The sequence below is a fragment of the Drosophila suzukii genome, chromosome 2R, assembly GCF_043229965.1.
Source record: "Drosophila suzukii chromosome 2R, CBGP_Dsuzu_IsoJpt1.0, whole genome shotgun sequence".
In the NCBI taxonomy this organism is placed as follows: Eukaryota; Metazoa; Arthropoda; class Insecta; order Diptera; family Drosophilidae; genus Drosophila; species Drosophila suzukii.
Genome location: NC_092081.1, coordinates 21,549,661 through 21,564,005, shown reverse-complemented (window position 1 = coordinate 21,564,005; position 14,345 = coordinate 21,549,661). Strand labels below are relative to the sequence as shown.

The window sequence follows — 14,345 nt, the reverse complement described above, 5'->3', positions numbered from 1 at the left end:
GACTATAAATGGTGAGCGAGCTGTAGGGGCTAAATGCTTGGTTTTCGAAATGGTTGCTACTATGCTACAAGCCTGCCGCTTCACCGTTTACAACCAGCTTCGCTCCTTCGTTTAATGTCGGTCCCCGTCTATGAGAATTATGGCCTAAATGCTACAAAAACTGCGTTAACATGGTTCGCGCTTGTTGCTGTTGTTGTGGGCGTGGGTGTACGTGTGTTTCTGGGTGTGTGGCTGCTTTGCTTTCGCCTTTTTTTATAATTCACGTTTATGCTTACTTCACTATTGTACAATGTGCGACTTGCATTATTATATTCTCGTAATTATTTTATATAAGTATATATGTATATATGTATGCATGTTGGTGTGTGTGTGAGTGTGTTCGTGTGTGTGTTGAGCTGCTGGGCTACTCCTATTTTTGGTTTTTTCAATTTTTTTCGTTTTTTGTTTCTGTAAAATGCGCTAGTTTATTGATACCTTCCGTGGCGCCCAACGTGGGACATTCGTGAACCTGTGGGTTTGCCCGTCCGCCCATCATTGGCACTCTAAATTCTGTCCTCCTCGTCCTCCTCCTCCTCCTCCTCGACCTCCTCGCCGTTCTCCTCCAGCTCCTCCTTGTAGCCGGGATGCTCGGAGATGGCATAGTAGTTGCCATTGTAAATGACGCCCAGTTCGCGCAGCGCATCGCCGCGTATTGTCGCCTTTATCGTCCAGTTGTAGCAATCGTCCGACTCGGACTCGCGATCCAATCGCTCCACGTCGAGGATCTTGGAGTTGAGGCGTTCCAGTATGATGCCGATGTCCTTGATGCTGAGGTGGCGCTTCTGGTCCACCGACAGCTGGTCGATCAGCAGCAGAAACTTCTCCGTCGTCGTCTTGTCGTCCTCCATCACCGTGTTCTCCGTCTCGCTCTCGGAGCTATCCCGCTCCGGAGCGATGTCCAGGAATCGCACATGTCCCTTGGCGCCCGACGAACGGCGCTGCATGCTGCCGCTTCCGCCGCCGCTGCTGCCACTGCCGCCGAGCATAGGATCCATAACCGATGGTGCCGACTGCGGCTGGGGACTGCTGCTACCGTCCTGGATGGGCGACGTGGCCACGCTCTTGTGCACGGCGATCTTGCGCCCCTCCTCGTGCAGGGCACAGCAGTGGAAGTCGCACTCCGTGGTGCTGGGACTGCCCGCCCTGCTGGGCGTGTGGGCGTGGTGGGCGCATTCCGGCGTATGCACATGTACCGCTCCAACGCCCACGCCCACGGTGCTGTCGAAGGAGCTGCCCTGCTTGGAGAGCCGCCTGCTGCCGCCGGGTATCACAACTCCTGGCGGCAGGACAACGCCACCGGGATGGTATATGCTCGCCGGTCCGTCGTCGCTGATCACCGTTATTTGGGGGCTGGCATAGCGCGGCTGGGAGGACTGCGATGACACCGACTTGTTGTCCAGCGAACTCTGCGCGGAGAGGCCCTTCTTCGAGGGCGAATACTTGTCGGACGACAGCAGGCCATTGCTGCTGCCCAGGCCGGAGCACATGCTCCCCACTCCGCCGCCGGCGCCACCACTCCCACCACCGCCGCTTCCTCCGCCCTGCCGCTGATCCCAGTGCAGGACGACCGTGACACGCCCTTTGTTATCCATGATCTTCCACGACGGTGTCTCATCATGCAACTCCAGCGCATGGATCGTCTCACAGACGATTTTCGGAATAGCTGATATGGCTGTGGGAGAAAATGATGGGATCAGTTCTGGTTGGCTGGTAGGAAATGGTTAACTAGAGATCAGTACTGAACTAATTTAAATCTTACATCTTTTAAATTTCCTAGATGAATTACTATAAGTAAGTGTTCTTTTATTGCTGGTAGTCTATAGACTATTGCTATAAATATACCTTTAGAACCTAACATACATATGCCTAATTCGCAAACACATATTTGTCTTTAAATAATACGACTATACGACGAGTCCATTGTTTTTGTTAAGCATTTGTTTAATTCTTTGTTTTTACCTACAACATTTTTTGTTTGCAATTGAATGTTAGCAATGAAAACTTTAATAGCTTTCTGAAGGGAATCACATTAAAAGAATACTGCAATTTATTGTTTTTCCGATCTAATTTTGGAACAAGCGAAAATGTGTTTTAAAACAGGGGTACAAATTCAAGATCATTGTTTAAATTTTTGTTGCTTTTAAATTGAACAAAATCAACAAACTGTGCAGACTTAAAAGTAATTTATAAACCATTGGCACAGAAATAATGTGTTTAAACAAACTATAGAATTGCTTTTTTTAAGTGCAAAACTAATTGATTACCATTTCGCTAGAGCATATTTCTTGGATTTAGTCATTTCCTCAAGAAAATCTTAATACAATATTGATTTTAGTAGGCAGGGTCTTATAATTTCTTGCAATCTCAGCAAACCTAACTTCATTTTTAAAAATAACTGACAGGAAAACACTAAAAAAAAAGGCACTTTTGTTTAAATGTCGCAAAATTAAACACTCAAATTGATTGTTTAAAATGCAGTTTCTAAATTGTTGATCAAATATTATTCCATATAAAATGTTACAAAAATCTTTTTAAGTGCGCCTCATAATTTACTATTTACCTAGTAATAAAAAAGTGTTATTTATCTGAGGATGAATAAATCAAGCATGATACTCAAATTGTATCTATTACGCATATGAAATTCCAGCTACTTGATAAACATTTCCCTTTAGCAGTAATGTATAAATGGGACATGCCAATTGGATACATAGCTTATATTTGATTCCCAGCTAGTTCATAGACATTTCCCGCGAACAGTACTGATCTCTAGCTTTAGATAGCATATAGTTAGACCCACCAGCCTTTATGACATCGACGCCAGTGGGATACCAGCGCTCGCCCTGCCTCAACAGCAGCAGCACCGTATTGTTGGCCAGGGTGCGAAAGTATTCGCCATCCTCGATTTGGGTTCCATCACACTCCAGAACAACGCGCACCGGTTCTGAAGCAGGAACCCCCAGCTTATCCTTGCCGCGGACCAAGAGCTCCTCGAAGGTCCCAACTACGACGCCCTTGCGCACATTCCGCCAGCTGTCCCAGATTTTCAGTGGTCTCTTGCCGCGAGACTCCTGCGAAGAGAAATTTGGATTAGTTGGGCTTTACGAATTACTATTCTATGCGCTGGCGAGGGGAAAGTGAAAGGCGAAAGGGGTGGTGGCATGATGGGATAGGGGGATGGGCGGATGTGGGATGTGCGATGCAGGATGGGCGTGACACCTGTGAAACGCTGCGCACGAAAAACTGACAAGTGGGTGTGGCAGCAGGCCCGGGCTGTGTCATAATTTCCTCAGCCCGCTAATTGGGCTTCTCGGGCTTGTTTAAAAAGGGCGCAAATGTCAAGGCCACAACGGGCTACAACTCAGAATAAATATAGAAAATATTCAAAAGAGATATAGAAATATGTAGCAAACCCTATACAAGAAGAAACAAGAAACAAGCTTATATTTAAGACCATGAGATATATTTTTTAAAGGCCCAAATAAAAGTGAAAACGAATCCTTTTGGCTAACAGCGCGCACAGCTGTTGGCTAACAGTTGCAGGCAACAAAAGCAACAACGGCCAGCCGAGCAGGACGAAAGCTGCAATGTTTAATGTATTGCAAGGACATGAGTGTGGCGCTCCAGTGACCCAGTAACGAGTGCAGCACACGAGCCAAATACAAATATCTCTCTTCGGCCAACCATTCCCCTGCATCCTCAATCCCCCCACACACCACCCACTCACCCCAAAATAAAATGTTTGAAAAATTACAAAAAATTCATGTTGACATCTTGCTTATTCCTCCACACCGAAAACAAGCAGAAAACTTTTCATAAAAATATTTCATTTCTTTCGCTCTGTGTTTGGTGAGCTCCCCTCGCCTCGTTCTGATTTTTTTCCTTTGGGATAGGTCAGTTGCTGCGCCCCAACGCCATATGGCAATGTGGGGTGGAAGAGGGGCTAGGGGGAGGTATTGGTTGGCTATTATAAATTCTGAAATTAATAAATGTACAAAGGTGCAAAAAGCAGGGCTATTGAAATTAAATAAATTAAATTTGATTATTTTGTGCTTTAGGCAGTTATGGGAGAGCTATTTTTTCTTTTACCAACAGATTTTTAAATCAACCATCTTTAATCGAACTTTAATATAACCACAAAAAGTCTTAGTAGCCCAAATAAAACCCTATAAAAAATCTACAAAAATTAAAAAAATAAGGTAGTTACAAAAAAAAAAAATTTTTATTGTTATGGAAGATTGTGGGATTGAAATACTTTTAAAGCATATGAGCAAAGGGAAATTTTTTAGTCGTAGCTCTAAGTCTTAGCCTAAGCCCTATAAGGTAGGTTTAAGTGAAGAAGTTCTTAAAATAGTAGAATTTTTTCGTAAAGCAGCAAAGGGATGCGAGCCTGGGACCTAGCCAACTAACAGCTAAATGAATGCTGATTGAAGGAGGTAGAATGATGATACCTATGCCTCTATAAAGCAGAACCATTACCATTCCGGACAGTCCGCCGTTTGTGCCCGACGAGGGGCCCGTTGTGATGGCCCCACCACCCACTCCGCCCCCACCCGCTGCCGCGGCAGAGGCAGCAACGCCCTGCGTGGCCTGGGCCGCCGCCGCAGCTGCGGCTGCCACTTGTCTGATGCTCAGACAGTTGCAGAGCGGCTTCGTCACGCCCAGCGTGCACAGGGCGTTGGACCACATGGTGGTGCTGGTGGTGCTGTTGGTGGTGCTGCTGCTGCCAGCCACTTTTAGGCCGAATCTGCACTACTGCCTTGCAATTGTGGGCCGTGCCTCTGTGCCTCTGTGCTCCCAAGGTCGTCTTACACTTGGAGCTCCAAGCTCCAGTAATCCATGTCCGTTTCTAAAATCCGTTATATAAACCCGCGCTGTGCGCTGCGTAAAAAACAGTTTTCGAATACTTCTTTTCTTTTACCAAAAGTTTTACAAAATATTAAAGCTTATTGCTTATTGTTTGAGTGTTAAATGCCTTGCGTTTTAGGGGGGAAAATTCGTTATTACAAAAATTGTTAAGGGGGCTCACGAAAAAAATACCGCACTTTGGCACAAAATGTTGTTTCTGGTAAAAAGGGTTCCTCCTCGTTCACTTAATTTTTCGTATATTAAGTTTGTTGTAAAAACTTGCTGAGCAGATGTGCCTCGAATTTCGCTTTTCACTGCTCGTATTTCGTATTTCGCATTCGTATTCGTATTTTTGGGGCAGGTCAGGGCGGGTTGACCTTCGCACTTTCACTTTACGGATACTACGCGCCTGCAGCGCCCGTTTTGCCCGTGAAACCGCCGAGTTTTCGTTTTCATTTAACGCTGCTGCTGCCTTAGCTTTGTGGACTTAATTATTATTATTTTTTAGAAAGTTATTTGTTGTAGAAAAAGGCTGGATTTTAGTTTAGTCCACACCCAGTTAAAAAGCGAGGTGTTTCCACTACTGGCAGCAGCCTTTTCCTTCGCTGCCTGTGTGCCTGGCAGCCTGGCAGAGCAAACTGTGAGTTTTTCCCGATGCGATGAGATGCTGCATCGGAATCCACTACGACTTTTGGGGCTGGGTGCGTTTTTGCAGCGCTTTAACAGCGTTTCGAAATGAGAACGAGGCATAAGCGCGAGAGAAGTGCAGTGAGAACGAGGTGAAATGCAGCGCGAAGCTTTGCGGGTGCGACAGAGATAGGTAGATAGAGTGGGGAAAAGTACCGTTACTATTATCTAGTTCATTTAAGAGGACCCCCCACACATCCTTAAACATTAAGCTTCCTAACTATTTTTTAGTTTCACTTTTTATATCCCTGTACCTCTACTTTAATCCTTTTGCGATTCAAATTTCTCTGTTTTAACAGTTAACAATGTTTGACCGTGCTTTGGCCTACATTTGCATCAATGTGATATAATCAGGACGCCAAGGCGCGCGCACCTTCTCCCGCGAATCGCTCCACAAGTATTCCTCGGGATCCCAAGCGTTTGATTTTGTCAATATTTACAACCAATCAATGCCGATCAATTAACAGTTACTTTTGTACTGTTTGTCCTAGGAAAATAGAGAGCTTTTAAGGGGTCATAGCACGCGTAACATTTAAACTGTAACATTAAACATTTAGGTCTTTTAATAAAAATAATAAGAGAGAGAGATGCAATTTTAAATGAAGCTCTCTCTCTCTGTCTCTCGAAAAAGCATTGCCAGCTGTAGATGTTAAAGGATAACAGAGCTCTAAAATAACTGTAACTGCTGTTGGCCGAGATTTTTAATTGCAGTAAGAAGAAGCAGAGGAGACATTCTCGTTTTGTTTATGCTAAATAATGCCAGATCAACTGCCAACTAAAGCAATCTCGGTTGAATTTTTATCAGCTTTTAAGGGAATTCCTAAGCTTGGGGAATTTGCAACTAATTTTGGGTTTTTTCGGAGACAAGCTCTCAAAGCAACAATTTTGGAAAAGCCAGAGAGAAAAATTCCTTTTAGAGGGGGCGGAAGAAGAGGAAGAAGAACAACAACAGTTGCAGCTGCACGTGGAATGGTGGGAGGGGGGAGGGGGGGTCATGGTGAGGAAAGAGGGCGTTGGGGGAGTGGCACATCTGTGAGGCGTAAGTATTACCTCAGTTATTTGGGTCAAAGCTATTCACTCACCCGCAAAGCAAAACGAAACGAAGGAACTGCATAAAACATGCACAAACACACACACATGCAGAACAGGAGCTTGGGGGACACGCACACAAAGAGACTAATGCGGGCCACAGGCTTAATAGGTTCCTCTAGCGGATGCGGACGCGAATGCGGAGTATCCGCAGCGATACGCCTTGCTAGATACACTCGCAAAGGTTGTCATATGAAAAATTCAAATAGATACAGCAGAGCCTCCTGTAGTCTAAACCAGGCATAGCTGCATAGTTCATTAAAGATACAGTGCGCGCTCCGCAAGGATGATACTTTGTTAACTTTTAAAAAAAAAAAGTATTAAATCTTTATTAATAAGTAAAAAAATCAACTATTCTGTTAAATTCTTCTAACATGAAAATATCTTAAACATATCTGCGGACGACACAGAAATGAAAGTAGGAACTGCACCCGAATTTATACCAAAGAAATTTATATGTCACTTTTGATTTTAACAAAAAGAAGTCTTAGAAATCTTTTTAAACCAATTTTCTTTGAAATTCGTTTGTGCACCAATTAAAATTCTTACCGTCTTGGCTTGGAAGATGTATCTGTGACACCTCCGATTAAAAAAACTTTGGGGTTGTCACAGAAATCTCTTCCAATCAAGTTCAATTAAAATTCTTACGTACATCAATACGACTTCCAACCGTGTTTGGAATTTTCTTTAAAACTTATTGGCGCACAGAACTGAGTTCGTTCGAAATTTGTATTGATGTAGGTAAGACCCTGAAAATTAGGGTACCATTTGATCTTTTGGCGTTTCAGAAATATCTTTGGTTGGAATTCATACGTATGTACATACATACATCAATAATAATTTGAAACCATATGATTTCTCAGTTTTTTTTTAGAAATGTTTCTAGACTAACTAGATCTCAGGTTAATCGGTTAACATTTAGAACTGTTAACCGTTGTAATGTTGAGTAAGGCCCATAACGGATGTTATAAAAATGAATGATGGTTATGAAGTGAGAACAGCTGATTTTTGCAGGTGAACTTTCGATATGCTTCTGATCGGGAAAATCGAAACGGTTATTGAGCCTTAGTTGCCGGCTTTGCTTTTAGCACGTTTGCACTTACCTCTCTGGCCATTACGACATGTTATCACCAGCGGCGCCCGCTTAGAGGGTCTGCCATTTGCTCAGCGGCAACAACCACAACAACAACACCAGAAGCTCCTCGGAATGAGAGAGGGAGTGGGAGAAGCAACAACAAAGCTTACGCTTTTCGCGATACGAGAGCGTACGTACGTAGGGATGTATGTGTGTGTGTGTAGGCGGCAAACGGGATAAGCAGAGAGACAGAGAGAGCAAGAGTGTGGGAGGTGGTGGTGTGCGTGTGAGTGCTTCAAAAATTCTCTACTACACGTTTATTTTCAATCTTCTCTTCCCGCACATTTCTCCAACGCGCCGATGCTGCTTCGTTCTTCTTCTTGCCCTTCTATCCTGTCCTGTCCTTTCGTTTAGTTTCCCTTCCTCTCCTCCTCCTCCACCTCCTGCGTGGGTCGAGTGTGCGTGTGTGTGTATAGGTGTGTATCGGAATTCGCTTGGGTATTAGATTAAGCCAGGTTGGATTTGTTTAAACAATTAGCATACATCTCTATTTGGCAATTCGTTACAGTAACTTGTCTCTACCTACGCCCACTTTTATAGGTGCGGCTGTTGGTCAGGACTCGCTATTTGGCAGTGGTAGTGGTGTGCGGTGTGTGTCTGTGTGCGTGCGAGAGAGCGCATTGGAGTACCGTTATCGCTGGCGGAGCCACATTTTCCTATTTGACATACACTTTTTTGTTGCGATTTTCGCCAATTTTTGCGGCACACGCGTTTCGTTGTTTTTCTTTTTGTTTCTTTTTCTAAAATGTAGTTTAACTTTCTTATCCTTGAAAGCTTTCTGTTAACCGTTTTTCTTCTTATCGCTTGGTGTGTATCGTACACACGCCTTTTGCTTCACATACGCTCTAGTTTTTGGCAGTTGTTGGATTGTTTCAGCTTAGTCCGTTTGACAGTGGAATTTGTTGATTTGGCTATTAATTAGTTTATTTTATGCAAAAACAATAACATTTAATTCATTTTGGGCCGAGAACAAAGCTCCTTTCACTTAACCGGATCCTTCGCAAACTCAACCACCCGATATCGATTGACTTAACAAATTCAACCACCTGATATCGATTGACTTTACAATTTGAAACACATGATATGCAATGGCTTGTTATAGCAAATAGCTAATATTTTATCTAAAAACAAATGCAATGCAAGTTTATTTTTATTTTTAACAGCACTCAAAGTAATTATCGTTATCGATATGAATAGCTTTCACTTGTGGTATTTTTGTGGCATACTTTTGGGTGGTGGAGAAAATGCATACTGGAAAATACTAAAGTGGGCTGCCAACTTAATTGGCTGATAAGTTGTCAAGATTATATTGTTAAAACTTTAAAAGGGTCATTACGTAAAATATTGAGTTTATTTTAGATACGTATCTCAGGACTATACACTTCTATTGTATAATAATACCAAAAAGTATGACCATTTTGGTTGTTGCATCCCTGGAAGCATTTTCTATCGAAGAAATCACTATTTATGAAAGATATCGCATTCCTATCGCATAAGTTGTAAAAATATAGTTTTTCGGAAGATTGTTTTATTTCTGCACGGTTTTTGATCTTATAAAATGTTTTCTATCTTGTTATTATCTTCCAGAAGTCACTAAAAAGTGACTTTGCGATAGGCGATAGTTTTCTCGTCCAATTGTCTGCAGGGATTCTATTGAAAAACAGCGGCAGTCCACCACTGTGTATAATTTCTGACAGCTAAACAACTAAAAAAACGTAGTGGCTTAAAACTATAGACGCACAACCGACGAAAACTCCATAACGGACCTAAAATGGACGATATAAGGAGCAGCATGGATAACATGATGGCCCGCTTCAACGACGACATCACCCACTCGGCGCCCAAGAAGCTGCTCTTCAACCGGCTTTCTGCCTCTTTCAGCGACAATTTAGTGCCAAGTAAGTGATTTTCATAATTAATAACAACTATAGAACATTTACCTTATAAAAACCCAAACAGCTCCCAAGAAGCGCCGCCTGGGCCAGGAATCGCCGAATCGCAGCCTGAACGATAGCTCCGCCTCCCTGAACAGTTCCTCCACCGATCCCTTCGGCTCCTGGCAGAGCAGCAAACTGCGCACCGATCTGATCGAAACCAAGGCCATAGTCATCCAGCTGCGTAATGAGATCGAGCAGAAGACCCGGGAGCACCGCCAGGCCATGATGCTGGCGGAGAACAAGAGCTCCGCCCTGAAGCAGCAGTGCGATACCACCTGCAAGAAGTACTTGGACCTCCAGAGGGACTTCGAGATGATGCAAAAACGGGAGTTGGCCCTCAAGGATGAGGCCAGTCGAGCCACCACGGAGTTGGCCCAACTGGAGCTCAAGTACGACGAGGCCATGAACAAGCTGCAGAGGGAGAAGCACCTGCAGGTGGAGGATGCCCGCGATGTCCAGCTGTGCATCAGCAATGAGCTGAGCGAGTATCGCCGGATGGCCCAGCGGGCCGATCTCGAGCTGCAGTCCACGCGCAACGAGCTGGAGCGCTTGCGCAGACGCCACGAGGAGCTGAAGGCCAGGTTTTCCGGCTACGACGAGATGCGCGGCGACTATGAGAAGCAGACGCAAAACCTGAAGGTGGCCAACGATCGCATCCGGGAGCTGGAGTTCGAGATTCAATCTTACAGCGACTGGAAGGAGGTCACCAAGGCCTCGCAGGAGCGCCTGGCCAGCATTCCGGATCTGATGGCTGAGGTGGAGCGCCTGCGTGGCCACAACAAGCATTTGAACACTCTGATTGGCGATAAGTTGCTGCTGGAGGAGCAGGTGCACGACTACAAGACGCGACTGGACCGCGAGGAGGGTGCTCGCGCGGAGGCGGCTTCCCTGCAGGTGAAGCTGACGCATGTGGAGCAGGAACTCAAGGAGTGGGTCAAGGTGGCCCAGGATCACTGCCTGGCCAACACCCTGGTCAGCCCCATGGCCCTGCGCTCGCGCATTGAGCAACTGCTGAAGGAGGACATCATCAACGTGGCGGAGAAGACCTCATCCGCCTCGGACTCCAAGCATTTGCTGGTAGGTTTCCTCTTCTTTTATCCAAATCCTTATCTAATTGATATTCCCAGACTTCAGTGCGTGACCTGGAGCAGAAGTGCGCCATCTACCTGAAGAACATCGAGGATCTGAATATCGGACTGAAGCGCCACAAGAACTTCAAGGAGCGGCTGCAGCGCAAGCTGATCACAGTGTCCAAGGAGCGCGACTTCTACAAGCAGCTGGTGGAGAACTTCGACAAGGACATGACTATGAGCAATGCCAGTGTGGCGGACATGACGCAGGACATGCAGGTGCGCTACCGTGTGGAGGTGCTTGAGAGGACCGTGACCGGCTACAAGGACATGTGCGCCACGTTGGAGCGCGAGATTCAGGCCATGCGCCAGCAAGAGCAGCTGGCCGAACCCGCTGGCGAGGGCTACGATAGCGTCAAAAAGGAACTGGATACGCTGCGACTGGAGAATGACCGCTTGCGCCGCCGCAAGGAGGAACTGGAGCTGGAGATGATGCACCGTTGCCTGCGCGGCGACTTCAACATGAAGGACTTCAAGGTGGTACATCTCAGCGAGAATCCTGCTGCCGAAGCCTACGAGTCCAGCAAGAATATGATGGAGAAGCTGCAGGCGGAGATTGAGCGTCTAAAGCGGCGCAACAAGAAGCTGGAGGACGATGAGACGCAGCGCCTGAATGAGACCACCAGCACGGGCGGCATGACCCTGAACTTCAAGGAGTTTAACCAGCTGCGTGCGGACTTGGAATCGGCCAATGGCAAGATGCGCAAGATGAAGGATTGCTTTAAGGCGGCCCGAGAGGAGTTCCGCGATGTGTGCTACATGCTGCTGGGCTACAGGATTGACCGCATTGGCGCCAACAGCAACTACCGGTGGGTCTCCTATCCACTTCACCCCATTTAAATTTCTTATCAATACATCTTCTCTTTGCAGCATTTCCAGCATGTTTGCCGAGGGTCCGGACGACTACCTGGACATCAGCCTCAACGAATCCAATTGTTTGGCCCTGCTGGAGTCGCCCTATTCACATACTTTCAATCCGCCCATTGATCAGCAACTGGCCGCCACTAACTTCCCCGCATTCTTCTCCACTCTCACCCTGGAACTTTTTCAAAGGTCCACTGTGACCTAGAGAAACACTATTTTAATTGTAGCTTTAGTTAGCCGAGTGTGGAGGCAACCAATTTTATTCTTGTCAGCATCAGATATACGAATGATTTTAATTATAAACTTATAGCTGCCCCACAGACTGTATTCGAGTGCGAAAATAATAATATTCTTCTACACCTTTTGTACTACAAATTGCAAGCAAAGTACAGAGATTTATTAATGGATAGATATAAATTATAGTAATGCACAATATAAGTTGGAATAATACCCTCTCCACTAAGTGGAGGTCAGGATGTGGGCCACCTGATCAGGCGTCCTGTGTAGCAACTGCTCCGGCTGCTCGAAGCCGTTGGCCGGATCATGGACTCGATCGTAGATCTGCTTGTAGATGGCGACAATCACGTTGAAGGAGCGCTTCTGAACTGCGGCCCGATGGCTACTGGACATGATGAGCTGGACCTGCGGCAGGAGCAGCACATCGGGCAGTTCCAGAAAGGCGTCCATCTTGGACATGAAGATCTTCAGCAGGTTCGTCTCTATTTTCGACTGATTGCTCTGCAGGATGGCGTAGATGGGACCCAGATTAAGGTTTGCCACCAGAGACGAAGCCTGCTCGGAGGTTAGTGTGTCCAGTTGGGCATCCGACTGTGCCTGCAGTCGCTCCACGCGCTCATCCATATATTCGTAGACAGCCAGCGAGCTCTGCATGTGATGAAGGCAGTTCAGAAGGTAAACGCCCATGTCCACGGTGGGCAGATGGGCGGCGCTTTCCTGCACGGACTGCAGCAGCGGATCTATCACACAGCTCACGATCTTGGTGATGTCCGCCTGCCGGCCATCGACCATGGTGGCCACCGAAAGGATCTCCTTGAGCATATTAAGCAAGCGCGCCACGCTTGGCGGCGGTATGAGGTCCCTTTGCGGGGGTTCCAAGGCCAGACCCGATCCTCCAGAGGGTCGCTGCAGAACGCTTCTCACCTGGGAGGCCAACGCACCCAGGTAAATCTGCTCGCTGCTCTTCTGAAGCTCCACCAGACACTCCTCTAGGCTGCCGCCCTGGACCACCTGGCGCATTATCTGCTGGTAAAAGCGCAGCAGATTGGAAATGGTAAACAGCACGATGGTATCCTTCTCCGCCTGCAATATAGTCTCCACTCGCACCTTGAGTGGATGGCACACGCCATCGGCTATGTAACCCAAGGCGTTTTGTAGCTGGTCGGAAATATCTGTGTGGGTAGAGGTCTTATTTAGTAAGGGAGTAAATCAAGGAGCGGTTTCCTAACTAACCCTGTTTATCGCACTTTTTAAACAGCAACGACAGGTTCTCCTTTTCCGTGGGAATGCTTTGATGTAGCCAAGCAAACATATCGCCAATATAACGCTTGGGATCATGGGCATGCAGCTCGATGGGTTTGGGATTGCCACCGGGACCACCTTCGGTCAAGGCTTCGATGAACTGGCGCACCAAAACAGCTCTTCTCGCAATGGCATACTCGTCAATAACGTATCTACAAGAGAAAATATTGAATTAGTGGTAAGGGAAACCCCATAAAATAACCCACTTGAAGAGCACTGGTCGATCCTGCAGCCGGCTCATGGCTTCCACAATCAGCGGACCTATCTCATTGTTCTCCAAACTGCGACAGTGGTTCTGAGTCCAGCGGTAGAGCCGCTCCAGAGCGCCCTCCTGATGCAAAGTCATCTCCTCCATGATGTCCAGGGCAGCTGTTTGGTAGCCACACTGCATTAGCAGACGGCAGTCAGCGTGGATGCTCTGAACCCGGTCCAGAACCCGGAAAAAGTCCGCAACAATGGGTGCATCCTTGGCGGCGCCATAGAGCAACTGGTGCTCCGCTCCGCTCAACTGAAAGCGGGCCAGGAAAGCCTGGGCAATCTGTTGGTGGACCTCCAAGCGATCTCTTTCCCGTTGCATGGTGTTTGTCTGCTCGATCAGATCTTTGGTGAGCGCCTTCGAGGTCTCCAGATCCGATTTCATGGTCTCCACTGACGTGGCCATCGTGTCCAGATCTTCGCATACTGCGTCCAGGGAGAGCTTCACCTCGCGGAAGGCCTTCAGGAAGTTCTCGTTGATGCCCACGGAGCGGTGTTCGATCTGACTGCGCAAGTTCCTGCGGTTCTGCAGGGTGTTCTCCGTGAAAAAAGTTGACAAGCCACTCAGGGCGTCCAAGGTGTCCTATGAAGGTAAGGGGTTTTCTGGTCAGTGGATGGACTTGGCAGCTTTGAGGGACTCACCTTATCCGACTCCAAGCGCGCCTCCAGGATCTTGTTGACCCTTTTCTGAATCCTGTCCAGCTCCTCCGGTTTTTCCTTCGTCGAGATCATCTTTAATACCAAAATATTGAAAAATATAAACTACTGAAGAAATACCCAAAAATACCACAGTTTGTTTCCAAACGGTCACTTTGTTTACACAAG

General features: G+C 46.6%; 3 protein-coding genes across 3 annotated transcripts; 1 reads left to right on the top strand and 2 right to left on the bottom strand.

Annotated features, from left to right (window-relative positions):
• Positions 1 to 216: 216 nt before the first annotated feature.
• Drep2 (DNA fragmentation factor-related protein 2) lies at positions 217 to 8,874 on the bottom strand. The gene is made up of 3 exons (XM_017073596.4): positions 7,764 to 8,874; positions 2,837 to 3,107; positions 217 to 1,711 (listed from the first exon to the last, which is right to left on the bottom strand). The coding sequence occupies exons 1-3, from the start codon at positions 7,773 to 7,775 to the stop codon at positions 543 to 545; spliced, it is 1,452 nt and encodes a 483-aa protein (XP_016929085.1). The 5' UTR covers positions 7,776 to 8,874; the 3' UTR covers positions 217 to 542.
• Positions 8,875 to 9,450: 576 nt separating this feature from the next.
• Positions 9,451 to 12,112, top strand: Mad1 (Mitotic arrest-deficient 1). Its single transcript, XM_017074611.4, has 4 exons — positions 9,451 to 9,693; positions 9,755 to 10,809; positions 10,860 to 11,671; positions 11,733 to 12,112. Exons 1-4 carry the CDS (start codon positions 9,567 to 9,569, stop codon positions 11,929 to 11,931), a joined length of 2,193 nt encoding a protein of 730 aa, XP_016930100.2. The 5' UTR covers positions 9,451 to 9,566; the 3' UTR covers positions 11,932 to 12,112.
• On the bottom strand, positions 12,088 to 14,320 carry Cog6 (conserved oligomeric Golgi complex subunit 6). The gene is made up of 4 exons (XM_017074612.4): positions 14,163 to 14,320; positions 13,472 to 14,103; positions 13,197 to 13,417; positions 12,088 to 13,135 (listed from the first exon to the last, which is right to left on the bottom strand). The coding sequence occupies exons 1-4, from the start codon at positions 14,250 to 14,252 to the stop codon at positions 12,186 to 12,188; spliced, it is 1,893 nt and encodes a 630-aa protein (XP_016930101.2). The 5' UTR covers positions 14,253 to 14,320; the 3' UTR covers positions 12,088 to 12,185.
• Between the last annotated feature and the right edge of the window lie 25 nt (positions 14,321 to 14,345).

Bases quoted from the DNA above. Each gene is read 5' to 3' on its own strand.
- Drep2 (XM_017073596.4), bottom strand. The intron at 1,712-2,836 runs GTGGGTCTAACT...TTTCTCCCACAG, and splicing joins CGTCGATGTCATAAAGGCTG to CCATATCAGCTATTCCGAAA.
- Mad1 (XM_017074611.4), top strand. From the start codon at position 9,567: ATGGACGATATAAGGAGCAGCATGGATAACATGATGGCCCGCTTCAAC. The intron at 10,810-10,859 runs GTAGGTTTCCTC...TGATATTCCCAG, and splicing joins CGGACTCCAAGCATTTGCTG to ACTTCAGTGCGTGACCTGGA. The intron at 11,672-11,732 runs GTGGGTCTCCTA...TTCTCTTTGCAG, and splicing joins GGCGCCAACAGCAACTACCG to CATTTCCAGCATGTTTGCCG.
- Cog6 (XM_017074612.4), bottom strand. From the start codon at position 14,252: ATGATCTCGACGAAGGAAAAACCGGAGGAGCTGGACAGGATTCAGAAA. The intron at 13,418-13,471 runs GTGGGTTATTTT...TTTCTCTTGTAG, and splicing joins GATCGACCAGTGCTCTTCAA to ATACGTTATTGACGAGTATG. The intron at 13,136-13,196 runs GTTAGTTAGGAA...CTACCCACACAG, and splicing joins TAAAAAGTGCGATAAACAGG to ATATTTCCGACCAGCTACAA.